Genomic DNA, 14,038 nt, shown 5'->3' with positions numbered 1-14,038 from the left:
AATGATAGAATTCATCTTTGTCAGCTCTTGAAATTAATGAGTTGCCTCAAATCTGGTTTACCCGGTCTCTGTGGCTTATTTAAGCTTTGTCCACACATATATTTGTTATAATTAATGATGGAGATTCCTAAGTTCTAAGGCTAAGAGAATAGCATACCTGTAAACATAGCACATCATCATTTAATTAATTCAGCAGCATCTAGGAAAGAACAGTTCCCTTCATTTCTGGGTAGTAATATTGCATAAAAGATAAGAATATTTTCCATGTGCTGAAGTTAGAAGTATTGATTTAGTTTCCAGAGGAAACATATTATGAAAAGGACTTCTAAGTAGATTCTTGGATTAGATGTGTGTATGTGTGTGAATGTGATTTATAGATGAGGAAACTGAGGCTGAGAGAGGATAACTACTTTGTGCAAGGCCATTGAATTCATAAGTAGCGGTACCAAGACCGAGAAAACAAATCGTGATATGCCAAAGCCATATTGTTTCTACTACTTACAGGAGGTTCCTTTATATAGTGTCATCCTCACAAGTACCCATCATTCTAGATTTTTTAACTTAAATTTTAAAATTTATGATTAAAAAGTAAGTACTACATGTGAGTGGTTCAATATTCAAAATGTACAAAAATATAGAATGAAAACAAATCTCTTTTTCTCTCTGGTTCCCCAGCTCTTTAGGCCCCCTTCCCAGAGAAAGCCACTCCACCAGTTTCTTGTGTATATTCGTCATATTTACACACACACACATACACATACACTCCCTCACTGTGTTAGCATAGAGAATTCACAGTTATGTATCTTATGATTTTCTCTTGACATTATATTTTGGTGATCCTTGCAGATCCCAAACTGTCTTAACTGTACATTTATAGACTATGGTGGATCTGTTAGTACTAAAATTGTGTAAAAAATTTACATTTTCAGGCCATACAACCTGTTACAAATGTATAGGTGGTATTTGCTGGGTTTGATCAGAAGTGGGCAGAAAGGGGAGTGAATCTCTCCCTTTCACGGATCTGTATTTTGAAGGGGGAGTAGCTATATTACTTACCCAAGTCAGTCATTAAATTATAGAGGTACACATAAAAGAATCCATATTGAATACCCATTACCAGGATGAAGGATAAAAGCCAAAATGATAAAATAAAGATTAGAAGGCACAAGTGTGCATAACAAGGAACTGAGACGGATATAAAGATGAGCGATGCAAAATCTGAAATTAAAAAACCTGTTTGATGTATAAACACAGCCTTAAGAATAGACTATCAAAAAATACATGCAAGAAGGAAAAAATGCATCCAACTGAAATAACCAGAAACCACACAGCCCGTTCCTAACCCTTGATTCCTCTGAAGAACAATTCACACCACGAAGAAAAGAAAAGCTTTTAGATGTAGAAAGCAAAACCCTTATCAGGACAGATGCCCAGCATTTACGAAACAATTTGGACACAGGGGAAAAAAATAATCTCTTTTCCCCACAATGTGGCTGCAGAAAATAGATCAAAAAGCATCAGACAGAGGAGTCCAGCAGGGCTAAAAACAAGGAGGATTTTCACATTCAGGGGCAAGGAAAAGGAGCAGGCAACTCGCTGACAAGCAGAAGAAAGAGGCAGATGATTGATTTCTCTGTATTAATCTTAGCTATGGCTCTAAAATGTTTACCACCCCATTGGATCGCTTACCAGGCTCTGAGCCGTCTCTTCCTCCTTTGAATGTAGCGAAGGCATGGTTCGCATCCTACCTCCAAGGTTTTGCATGTCCACCCTGCATTGTCCACAAATTCTCTAAAGAATCGCGCATTGAGTCCTTTTTATGTGCAAGATGGTACTAGATGCTGAGATGCAAAATCAAAGCGAGCAGAACATCAATTTTCATTCAGATTCTTGCCTCAACTGTAAAGGAAAAGGGTAAAATATATTGCTTTCTGATAAGGCACTTGTCTACTCAGATTATTTCCCTCTGTGATATACAGCTGCCTCTCTTTATTGGCTTTCAGAACATTCCATAGACTAGTCCTTGATTTTATGACTTCCAGTGACAACAAACGGTCTCAATGCACCCAGGAGGTATTTCCTCCTGGATTCTGCTCTTCGCTTTCTAGCAAAGACTTTCCTTTTTGTAAATAAGGCAATGTTTAATTACAGCCATACTCACGATCTGAGATCTTCTAGGCTCATGTCCTTAGATGTCTGATTACTTACACCAGCGTCTCAGGAATTCTTTTTGAATTCTTCTCTAAGCCTCGGCTTGTTTACAAACAACTTGGCTGGGAGCTTATTACTTTTGGACTTACACAGAAATGTATGTGTGCATCTATACATCTCTCCGCCTCCTTTTTCAAGGAACTTGAGATAGACTGGAGAAATACATAAATTTACAAAAGGATAAAATAAGAATTTCCATATCTAGGAACATATGGGAAAGCAAATACCAAACAAAACACTGTGTGAATCAGTTGCTAGACACGGGGCTATGAATTTGGTTCTAAGCGTCATAAATGGTCGAGGCAAAGGAAGAGACACTATCCTAAAATTCACAGGACCTAAAAGTTCAGGACAAGCTAGTTGCTACGGGGAAGCACCGTTTTCTGGAAATTGAACCCTGAGAGAAATCTCTCCCATGGTTCCTCATAAAAATGACATTGTGACGTATATGAGATGATAGAAAAACGCCTTACAAGTTTCACACGGTATTTTGCGATGACATGCCTTAATGTAGGCTTATGGCTTCATACTAAAAGTTAACTCAGTTAATGTAATGGGAGGAGGGACCCCAAATTATTACTTTAGCTAGGCTCCTGTATCAAGATGAGGATTTCTTAACTCTATTCTGACCTGCTTAGGGCTTCCATCTAGGGTAGCAATGTTAAAGCACAGAGAGGAGGAGGTCACGTCCTACGGCAGAGATTAGAATGATGTGGCCTCAAACCAAGGAAGCTGAGGAAGGGCAGCAGCCACTGGAAACTGGAAGAGGCAAAAAGGTTCTCCCCTAGAGCCTTCAGAGGGTGCGCAGTCCTACCGACACGCTGAGTTTGGACTTCTGGTCTGCAAAACTGTGCGAGAACACGTTTCTGCTACTTCAAGCCACTCCGTTAGTAGAAATTTATTAAGGCAGCCCGAGGAAATGAACACACATGGAATATTTCAGTTGACTTGATTCCAACATTTCCTTTGGAGCCTTGCTTTATTCTGACCCAGTGACTCTCACCTCAGACTGCACATTAGAATGGCTTAGAGAACTTAGAAAAAATGCTGACGTCTGGGCCACACGCTCAGAGATTCCACTTCAATGGGCTTGGGCTACAAACTGACAACGGTCAACAGTCAGAGTTGAGAACGTACATTTCTGTGTAAGTCCAACATTTAATTAGTCACAGCAACTTAATATCATAGGGATGACACAGAAGTACATGGGGTGGGAACAGCTATATAAAAATTTTTTTAACTTAGGCATTTGCTTTGGGACATAACATTCTGTATCTTCATGCCCAAATAGAAAGCATTCTTAGACACTGTCTGAAGCAGTTTTGCATCAGCTGTCTGCACAGACCCTTAGGGCACTAAGAGAGTCCTGTTTCTACCATGAGGAGGGAGTATGGATGTTCTCACAGGTGGCCACCGCTGCCCATCTGGACGCTCCCCTCACTGCCTCTGGAAGCACTGCGGAGGCGCTGCCTTCTAGACTGAAGCTGGACAATGCTTCACTTTAACATAAATCAAAAGACATCATTTGTAAGCCCTTGCTCCAAATTGTCCCACTGCCTCTTGACAATTAGACAATGACAATTTTGAATTTCTGGTGGCATGGTACTTTGTGTAATTAAAAAAAAAATCTGCTGCAGAGACGTGCTGAATAGGAGAATAGTACCTTATTATTTGGAGGGAAGAGGGTCCTTCATTGTGAATTGTGGAACAAAGCAATTCCTTGTTCGTCAGCCCTCAATAAATGTTTCTTTATTTGTGAAGTTGTATGATGGCCTGTAGTGGTCTTTCGCTCACATCAGGGAGCAGTCAGGAGTGAGCTGCAGTTAGCAGTGGGGCTGGTCTATGAAGGGCCTTTGACGCCGAGCTCACTGCATCTATTGACTCCCCAGGAAGTCTGAGGTCACAAGCTTGCCTGGAGCACATGAGCCCAGATAATGAAGATGGTTTGGCCTTCTTGAAACAAAGCCAGAAACTTTATCTACTTCATTGTGCCCTTTGGGTCATGTGCTAACGACGAGGATTTGTCTAATACTAATCCCCCTAATGAAGGCTTCTCCCAGCCCTTACACAAACCCCACAAGGCCCCGTGATTTGGCAAGCCAGGCAGAATAAAGGCGAAACGGCGTTTGGCTTTTGAACTGAGTTCAAGGCAATTAAAGCCATGGACTAAGGAGGAAAGGAGGGGGTTTAGAAATACCAGTATAATAAGTAGTATGACTGGAGCGCTCCGTCAATTAACTCAATGAGACAAAGCCTGATTTCACGGGGGAAGGCGGTGAGAAGCGCTACCCTCATTAAATCTGGCCATTAGAGGTGCTTCTAATGGAATTAACTTTGTTTTAGTGGTCTGAGTTATATAAAGTAGTCTGTGCATGTGCACGTACACACGTGCACACAGGCAGGTTCTGTAATTTTTGTGGGTCTTTCTTTCAAGAGGAGAGGAATAGAACGCGAAACAAAAATACACCCCCCAAACCGCAAATCCCCAAAGAACAAAAATCAAAAACGGGGTGGATGCTCCAGTGCTCAAGAGTGGAAGACAAGAGGAAAGCAGGACAGAGGCGAGGAGTGGAAGGCGCGAGAGAGTCCTCCCGGTTATAAAGCCATGAGCCCCCTTCGATGGGGGCTTCTGCTCGGCTGCCTGGGTTGTGCGCTCCCGCCGCGGGTGCGGGCGCAGTTCCCCCGGGTCTGCATGACGGTGGGCAGCCTGCAGGCCAAGGAGTGCTGCCCGCCGCTGGGCGCCGACACGGCCGACGTCTGCGGCTCTCGGGAGGGCCGGGGCCAGTGCGCGGAGGTGCAGATCGACACCAGGCCCTGGAGCGGTCCTTACGTCCTGAGCAACCAGGACGACCGAGAGCGGTGGCCACGGAAGTTCTTCGACCGGACCTGCAGGTGCACAGGTGAGGAAGGCGGGCAGACGTGCGCATGCGCCCAGCTGGGTGGGGCAGGCCCGCTGGGAAAAGAGCCCCTTCCAAGGAAGAGATGGGACTCTTGAGATGCTTAGACTAGGCTTTGAAAAGCAAACCAAGTTGGTCCATCGCAGGCAGGGAATTGAGTAAGGCTGATGTCTTGGTATACTCTTCACACCCTTTGTATATCTAGCTATGAACACTAAATAAATATTCCGTGGGCCAAGCTTCATTACATGAACGCGTGCCGACACACCACGGGCTTGTCTGTTGGAGGGGGTAGATAAAGGGCCCAAGAGTCAGCTTTGAAACTCAGAGCAAAAGTCCTTTCAAGATGGATTCAGTGCCCTCTCCTTCTGAAATGGGTTTGCACTTGTTGAAGAGGGTGGTGGGTGAGGCCTGGCCTCTGGAAGACAGACGTCGAGGGTAGGTGTTCTGTAGTCCGAGTCTCAGCGTTCCTAATGATTTGAACAGGTCTCAAGCAGGATACGTCTTGCTCGTGAAGGTTATGATTGGGTTGTAATTTTGCCAGCATCGGAGAGACGTGGCATGCCAGAGCTTTCTCCGCGAGCTGAAGAACAGAGGCCGGTTAGGAGATAAAAATGGCTTTTTTCCCTCTTACCTGGGTTTGATGTGAGCGTTTCAAAATTTGCTCAGTGTCTCTCTTTTAGACCTTGGTCTCTCTTATTACCTGTTTCTTTGAAATCTCTGTGCACTTCTTAATCCTCCGTCTCTTCTGAGCCATCTCAAATCCTCTTTCACGGGCCTCCCCTCCAGTGTTCAGCAAACATGCACAGCAGTGATAAACACTCAAAGGCTGGCAGGGCATGTGGAATACAAAACACATAAGCCATAACTTTAGCAAAGCCCTTGGAAACTGTTCTACAGTGTCTAGCCACACAAGAGCTTTTTCCTTTTGAAATTATGTTTTTATTGATGTTCTTATATGATGCTGGCACATAGGAAAATACAGATAATTGAGCTACCTAAGGACATAAAAAGGTAAACTAAGGGAATGTACAAAGGGCTGTGATGTGGATGTAGGAATGATATCAGATGTTTTTAACTTAAACAAATTCTGAAGCTATTTTTTATACAGTGGATAAACAGGATCCTATTGTATAGCACAGGGAACTATATTCAACATTCTGTAGTAAACCATAATGGAGAAGAAAAAAAATTCTGGCTTTATAACCATTTTGTAGTCATATTGTTAATTCTGTGATTCAAAGGAACTGTTTTGTCTTGGGGTATTATTGTGACAAAAAGTTTTTAATAGCATGTTGAATATATGCTGTTCATTTTCTCTAAGCTGGTTGAGCATTTGCTTCTGTAGACATTATCTTGTAGATTCTCATGGTTTTTCAGTCTAATGAGAGGCAGCAGGTTTCATATTACTTGTGGGATTGGAAACCACACTACAGAGTGACTTCTTTGTCTATGACTCAAAAATTCTTCTAGAAAATTTGTTTCCAGGTCAATTAATGATAGAGTACCACAAGTTACAAAGGTTGGGAATCTCCATTTTATAGAATCCTGGGGACAGAAGACATTAGGAACTCAGATATAACTGTTAACTCTCCTTATCACCATCTACTCTATATTTCTGACCTGACTAGCAAGTTTTTTAAAAAGTGGAAATGGAAGGAATCAAGGATGGCAGAATAGAAGAGATAATTGCAGTCTCCCTGTCCTGAGGGAATGGTTATAAATATTCCTCTAGAAGTGGCAGTAAATTAGGATCACAGTGACCTAAGTTGTCTCTCTCCTCCAGGATTTGATCTGTCTAGACTCATTCAGGACCATAGCTCTTTCCATCCCAACTTTGGATGGCTCTACTCATGTTGGCTAGACGGTCTTTGTCTTTGAGCCTCAGCGTACCAGGCTAGGTCCTTAGTGACTGAGCTAGACAGCTATTTGGTATACGTAATAATCACCGTGATGTGTCATATGCCTCAAAGCAAGACACATGTCTTTCAGTTTATTCTCCCTAAAGAGTGAGTTGCTTGCTTTCTGAGAGTAATTTCTTCATGATTTAGAAGGCAGTCTTCAGAAGTTAAACCTGATCTCTGGTAGCCTCAAAATTCTTTTGCAAATAGAATCACTGGGATTCTTCTGGTGTCACCCAAAATTTATTAATGAAGAAATGTATATTAGCAACCAGACTGTTGATGACCTTGAGCTTTGTTAATACAGTGGAAAGATAAAAACACCATTCATCTCTTGATGGACATTTAGGTTGTTTCCACATCTTGGCCATTCGGAATAATGCAGCAATGAACATGCGGATGCCAATATCTTTCTGAGATCCTGATTGAAATTCTTTTGGTTAAACACTCAGATATGGGATTGCTGGATTATATGATAGTTTTATTTTTAATTTTTTGAAGAACCTCCATACTGTTTTCCACAGCAGCCGCACTAATAGTGTGCGAGGGTTCCAATTTCTCTGCATCCTCGCCAAGTGGTATGTATTTGCAACTTAATACCGTTCAGCCCTACAAAAGAAGGAAATCTTGTAGTATGCAACAAATGAATGAAACCGGAGGCCATTATACTCAGGAAATAAGTCAGTCACAGAAAGATAAATACTGAATAATCCCACTTATATGGGCATCTAAAATAGTCAAATTCATAGAATCAAAGAATGGAATGGTGGTTACCAGGAGCTGGGAGGAAGAGGAAGTAGAGGGTTACTAATCAATAGGCATAAAGTTTCAGTTAAGCAACATGAGTAGGTCCTAGAGTTCTGTACAACAGAACTGTACAAAATTCTACCTAGAGTCAACAATAATGTATGTACCCTTAAATATGTGTTAAGAGGGTAGATCTCATGTTGGCTATTCTTATCTCAATTAAAAAAAAACACACACAAAAACTCATAGTCTCCTCGATCTTGAAGTTGGTAAAAGATTTTAGCTCAATAAAAAGAAATAAATGCAAACTCTGAGGGGGGGAAGAAACCCTAAATTATGTGCTCAAATTCTCTAGAGAGAACATCTCTATTCTCTGTGGGGATAAATTGAACCCCCCAAATTACTGAACTTAATTGTCAAGAAGTGGTAAATTTCAGGAGACTTTGGCATTAGCCATTCACCTTCCAAGTCTCACCTGCCAGTTGGCATTCCTAAGCATAGACCAGCTGCAGCTGGGTCTTTGGATTTTTGAAAAATATGTGCACCAAATGGTTTATGAACACTTATCTGAGAACTTCTTGTTTGTACAAGTGACTAAGTGCCTCCACTTTCCAATCTCTGAAATGGGGATAATGATGAAACCACATTTGTAAAATCCTTTTGAACTCTGTAAATGAAAGGCCTCATGTGAGTATAAAGTATTGTCATTAATATAATAGAATCTCTAATTAAAAGGAATAGGCTATTTAGAGCTCCTTGTAAATTCACTGATTGGTGGTCTTTAAGCTTAATTAATCTAATAGCCCTTGGAGGTTGAGCTGATGCAGTTCATGTAGGAATGTGCATTGTTTGGTTGTTCTCATTCTCTTTCCATTTTCTCCCCAGTCCTAAGTAGGTATAAGACTTTGTCTTTTTAAATTTAATTTTTACTCAAGGACATACTCAGTGATAGACTGGTATCTAGGGATCCTTTCTTTTTTCTCTCTCCATTTCCCAGGGAGATAACGCAATCCTTTCTAAAAGGGCCCCGTTCATTTATATATCTATATATCTATATCTATATCTATATCTATATATCTATATCTATATCTATATCTTGGCTGCTGCTATTGGTGGATTAATGGAAAAATTTAACTCATTAAGTTGATGTTAGGAAATACTAGGAAATCTAAATTAAAGAAATAAACACTTTGTGTGCTAGGCTTTTATGTTATTGCACTTTTCAGTTGTCTTCAGCACTTTAACAAATTCTTTAAATCAGGGTTAGAAGCTCAAATATGAAAGGGATCTGACTGCAGAGCTGTGGGGTATATTTTCTCTGAGACATGCTGGAAAAGGGATTTTTTATCAAATACATTTATGGGTCATAGGTGAGCTCAGATCCACACAAATGCATTCTTATTAGCATTTCTACATTGCTTTTTCAGGGGCAACTCTGGCTTCACGAGATGTCTTTGTTCAACATAATTGTGAAGCATCTCTGGTCTTCTGAGTCAGAATCAATCATTTTGTCTTTTGTCATTCATGGTGTTTGGTTAATTTTTGTTTTCACTTTTCCCACAGTTAGACTTGCGTTGATATTTCGTTCCGCCCATGTTCCTTGTCCCGCTAGATGAACGCACCGTGCCTTATATTTGTATCCTCTAGGGCTTAATGCCTTTTATTCAGTTATTCATGACTCCTTCATCAGCCACCCAACCAATGTTTATTTAGCACCAATTATGTTAGGCCCTTCAGGTACAAAGGGGAAGAAACCCCAATATAATTTTTGATGTGTCCACAGCGTAGTGGATGAGTAAGACAGGTACGAAAACAAATACTTAGACCATACGACTTGATAAGTGGCATCTGGTAAAACTAGTAATGGTAACACTTCATACAGAACTTACTATGTACCAATACTACTCTATATTAACATGATTGCTTTCCATAAGAACCTGATAAAGTAGGACTCTTATTCCAATAGGACAGGCTTTGAGAGGTCAAGTCCAAAGTTACCACGTGTGGCAATTGCATGAATGTACATAAAGCTGTGGGTGCACGGAGAGGGCATGATTAGTTTTGACCTCCTTTTAGGTATTAGGCATTAATAAATTATTTGTTGAATAAATGAATGAGGGAGATAATTAGTTATTGGTAATTTTGTTTCTAGCAACCAAAAAGAATCATGGTAGAGAAAATGCAAAGATCTTAAAACTCATGGCCTAAGTTATGAATTATTCAATTTTAATAATGAGACCCCAAAATTCAAATAATGAGACCCCAAAATTCAAAGTCAAGTTTTATGCCTTTAAATCTAGAAATGTATCGAATTTACTATTTTGAAATTTGTGTGTGCTATTTCTTAGCATTTTGGAGGAAGGAATTGCTCTCCTATTGTAGAGCTATGACTACACATTCACCTCCAATCACCTGGCTGTAGGTAAACAGCTGGAAGTTTAGGTATTTAGTATTCTTCACATGCATTTTGTTCAATCGCTTCTCAAAAAATACTCTATTCCTATAGACGCTGCCAAATTAGGGGATACATTTTAATCAAAGATGTTTTAAAAATAGATATTATACAATTTTAGTAGGTACCCCAAGGGAAAATAAATAAACACCAAGCTCCGTGAAGCCTGAAGTGCCTTGCATAGCATTTGATACTGTAGTAGCTGTTGAATAAATATTTGTTAAATAATTTATATTTAATAGCTTCACTCCAGTGATCAACATAAGTTTTAATGTTTAATGCAGACTATTCAAGAACTTGATTTTCAGTCTTGGGACTAGTAGAATTTTCCCTTTTAAGTATTTTTTTTAAACTTACGTTCTCATTTGGTGTTGAAACAGGAAAATACAAGTAAGCTGTGTAAGAGTAGGTAGAATATTTTGTATGTTACAAAGAGCATAGAACCCAAATTTTTAAAAAAAATTCTTCTTACTTATGATATTTTTAAGGACATTTTCTTTAACCATCAAAAAATCCATTGGGTTAATAGAGGAGGCCTGTGCATTTTCTTCACGTAGGACACATGTTAATCGTTTTGTTTTCCTGTTATTGGAAAATTTCCTTTTCCTTTAGAGATCCAAATAACCCTCTCTTTACTATGGTCATAATATGTTTTACTTGCATCTATTTTGGTACTTGTAGTTTATCAAAATTATTTGCAGAGCCTGCTTTTCTTTCTAATTCACAAGGGAGAGAAAGGAAGAAGAAAACTGAGGCTTATTGAATCATCTACTACGTGCTTTATATTCCTTTTTTTAATTAAAAACCTTAAATTTCAGCTTTATTGACATACAACTGACAAATAAAATAGTAAGATATTCAAAGTGTCCATCGTGGTGATTTGGCTTTATGCTTCTTTCATTCATTAAAGAAATATTCATTTGTACAAGGCCAAGCATAGGCCTAGGCAGCAGGATAACTGCCTTCCAGTTGTCTGTAGCTGAGACCAGTAGATGTCTACAGTTGACGCGATTAATTCAATGAAAAAGGAAATATGAGGTGTCATAGGAGCACAGCATGAGATCATCACCCTGATGTGTGGGATCAGGGATGACCTTGCAGAGAGCCCATCGTGACGCTTAAAGGTGGAATAGGTAACCCATGCAAAGAGGAATGTAGGGAGACCGTGAGGGAAAAGTGTTCTAGACAGAAGGAAGAGCAAGTAAAAAGATCTGGGAGGGGCTTCCCTGGTGGCGCAGTGGTTGGCAGTCCGCCTGCTGATGCAGGGGACGCGGGTTCGTGCCCCAGTCCGGGAAGATCCCACATGCCGCGGAGCGGCTGGGCCCATGAACCATGTATCAAAAAAAAAAAAAAAAAAAAAAAAGATCTGGGAGGAGGGGTAGGAAGAGAAGGAAGGGAGATTGTCACTCACGTTAAATGCTTTACATAACCCCTCTCATCCCCTAGGAGATAAGAGTTATTATCCCTTTTTGTTTCAACATTTCATGCCAATAATATTTAAATGTTTATTCTAACTTATTACCACCTAAGGAATGAGGTGCTGGTCATACCAAAAGCAATAATCAAGGCTAAAAAGGGAAAAGTCAAGCTAAGATAATTTAAACTTTAGATGCTAATCAGAAAGATGCCTAGAGCTTGGTATGACTAGTCCTCAGTCCCTGGGGCGATAACAAACAAAGCAGAGCCGTTTGTTTGCGCTTCCTGACACCACGGCAGCTAAGTCACCTGCCAGCCTCCGCTGATTTTGTCTTAACTCTGTCTCCTTTGTGAAATAAACCAGCTTTTTAAATGTTGGATTCCACCTTAATTCCTGGAAGTCAGCTTAGTTATTTTGGTTCCACCTTTAGCTTGGTGTATATTCTCTTCCTTCTCTAAATCAATGACCTATTTTGCAGCAGCCCTTCCGTATGTGCTGCAGGGGAGGGCGGCCCAGCAGTGATGACATCCAAGGCTGCAGCTCAACCCCAGGAAGCGACCCCCCCCCCCCCCACGGCATGACCCGTGAGAGGAAGGGAACGTGGAAGGCAGCAGTGTTTTAGTTTGCTAGCGCTTCCATAACAGAGGACCATGGACTGGGTGACACACAGAAACTTATTTCCTCACAGTTCTGGAGGCCTGAAGTCCCAGAACAAGGTGTCGGCAGCTGGGATTCTTCTGAGGCCTCTCTTGCTGGCTTGTTGATGGTGTCTTCTCCCTGTCTTCACATCATCTTCCCTCGGTAACTGTGTCCAAATTTCCTTTTCTTATGAGGACACCAGTCATGTTGGATTAGCCAATGATCATTCCCCCCAATGACTTCATTTTAACTTACTTTTTTAAAGACCCTATCTCCAAAGATAGTCATATACTGAGGTACTGGGGGTTAGGACTTCAGCATATGAATTTTGTGGGGACTCAGTTCAGCTCATAACAGCATGGAATTCATTTCCTGTCCTATTTCTTTGCTGGGAATATTTCTAGGAACTCTACAGTGTTCAGTCCACTTGGAGAGACAAACATTTCAAGAGGAGAGTAAGGAAAAGCAATTGATCTTCTCTTCTGTTCTACCCCAGAAATGTCCTCCAAACTACATAAGCTTCCTCTTCCATCTTTCCCTTAATTTTTATTATTTATTTATTTATTTTTCATATGATACAGGTATTTATTACACCTACTAGGTGTGTTCTCTTTGGGAAATACGAATCTCTTTGAGACATAGGTTGTTCATTTTTTTGGTTTCCCACAAATACTGGGACCTTTTGAGCAGGAAGGTCTATATTTTACTAACATCTAGAACCAGCAGCTAACACGGTGTCTAAGATGTAGTCAATACATATGAAATACATAAATGAACACAATTTTAAGGAAGGGCCAGGACGTGAACGAATAGAAATTTTTCAGTCACAAAGCAAAAACAGACATAAAAATGATACAGACAACAAGTGCTATGGTCATTCAAAGAAGGCATAGAATAGATACAACAAGGATCTCCTCTATGGCACAGGAAACTATACTCAATATTTTGTAATAACTTGTATCCCTTAATTTTTAAAATGCACTAGGAAACTTCGCCGGCTATAACTGTGGAGACTGCAAGTTTGGCTGGACTGGCCCCAACTGTGAGCAGAAGAAACCCCTGGTTGTCCGGCAGAATATCCACTCCTTGACCCCTCAGGAGCGTGAGCAATTCTTGGGCTCCTTAGACCTCGCAAAGAACACGCCGCATCCCGACTACGTGATCACCACGCAACACTGGCTAGGCCTGCTCGGGACCAACGGGACCCAGCCACAGATTGCCAACTGCAGCATCTATGATTTCTTTGTGTGGCTCCATTATTATTCCGTTAGAGATACATTATTAGGTGAGTCTTTTTTTTCCCCTGAGTTTAAGGTATTTTATTATAGGTTTGGGATTGGGGGTGGGTTGGTGGGTGGGAAGTACTTTCAGGCAAGTTAATTGACAAGAGAAAAACCTCTCAAGGAATCAAAGAGGAATTAGGTTTATGAAAGTCATTGAATTATCAGATGCTGCCCAGTGTTAGAATGTAGTGGTTTCTCCCTGGACGTTGGCTGCGGACATTTGAAAATGTTCTTCTCTCCTATAGTTCATGTTTTTGGTTCAGGGTCTAAACTCTTCTCTCCGAAGCTATTCATCCTCAAAGGCAAGAGTTGGTGAAGTGGAGGCAAATTCCTTTTGATTCCAGAAGAAAACATGTCTAAATCTGACCATGGAAGCCTTCTCTGACCTGTTCTAAAAGCAAGTGAAGCTTCTTTGTGCAGAATCAGAGTATTGGTATTGGAAGTGTGTATCGCACTAAACTCACATGTATTAGTTGTGAGACTTTCAGGTC

General features: G+C 40.7%; 1 protein-coding gene across 1 annotated transcript in view; it reads left to right on the top strand.

Moving 5' to 3' along the window:
- The first annotated feature begins 4,356 nt into the window (after positions 1-4,356).
- DCT (dopachrome tautomerase) overlaps positions 4,357-14,038 on the top strand; it is a 34,606-nt gene continuing 24,924 nt past the window's right edge. The window contains exons 1-2 of the mRNA XM_019921137.3: positions 4,357-5,111; positions 13,250-13,549. Coding sequence (XP_019776696.2) covers positions 4,817-5,111; positions 13,250-13,549 — 595 coding nt within the window. The 5' untranslated portion in view covers positions 4,357-4,816. The remainder of the gene's footprint in view (positions 5,112-13,249; positions 13,550-14,038) is intronic.

Source organism: Tursiops truncatus, chromosome 18, assembly GCF_011762595.2.
Source record: "Tursiops truncatus isolate mTurTru1 chromosome 18, mTurTru1.mat.Y, whole genome shotgun sequence".
Lineage (NCBI taxonomy): Eukaryota > Metazoa > Chordata > Mammalia > Artiodactyla > Delphinidae > Tursiops > Tursiops truncatus.
The sequence above is the reverse complement of the archived record's forward strand: the minus strand, read 5'-3'. Positions and strand labels throughout refer to the sequence as shown.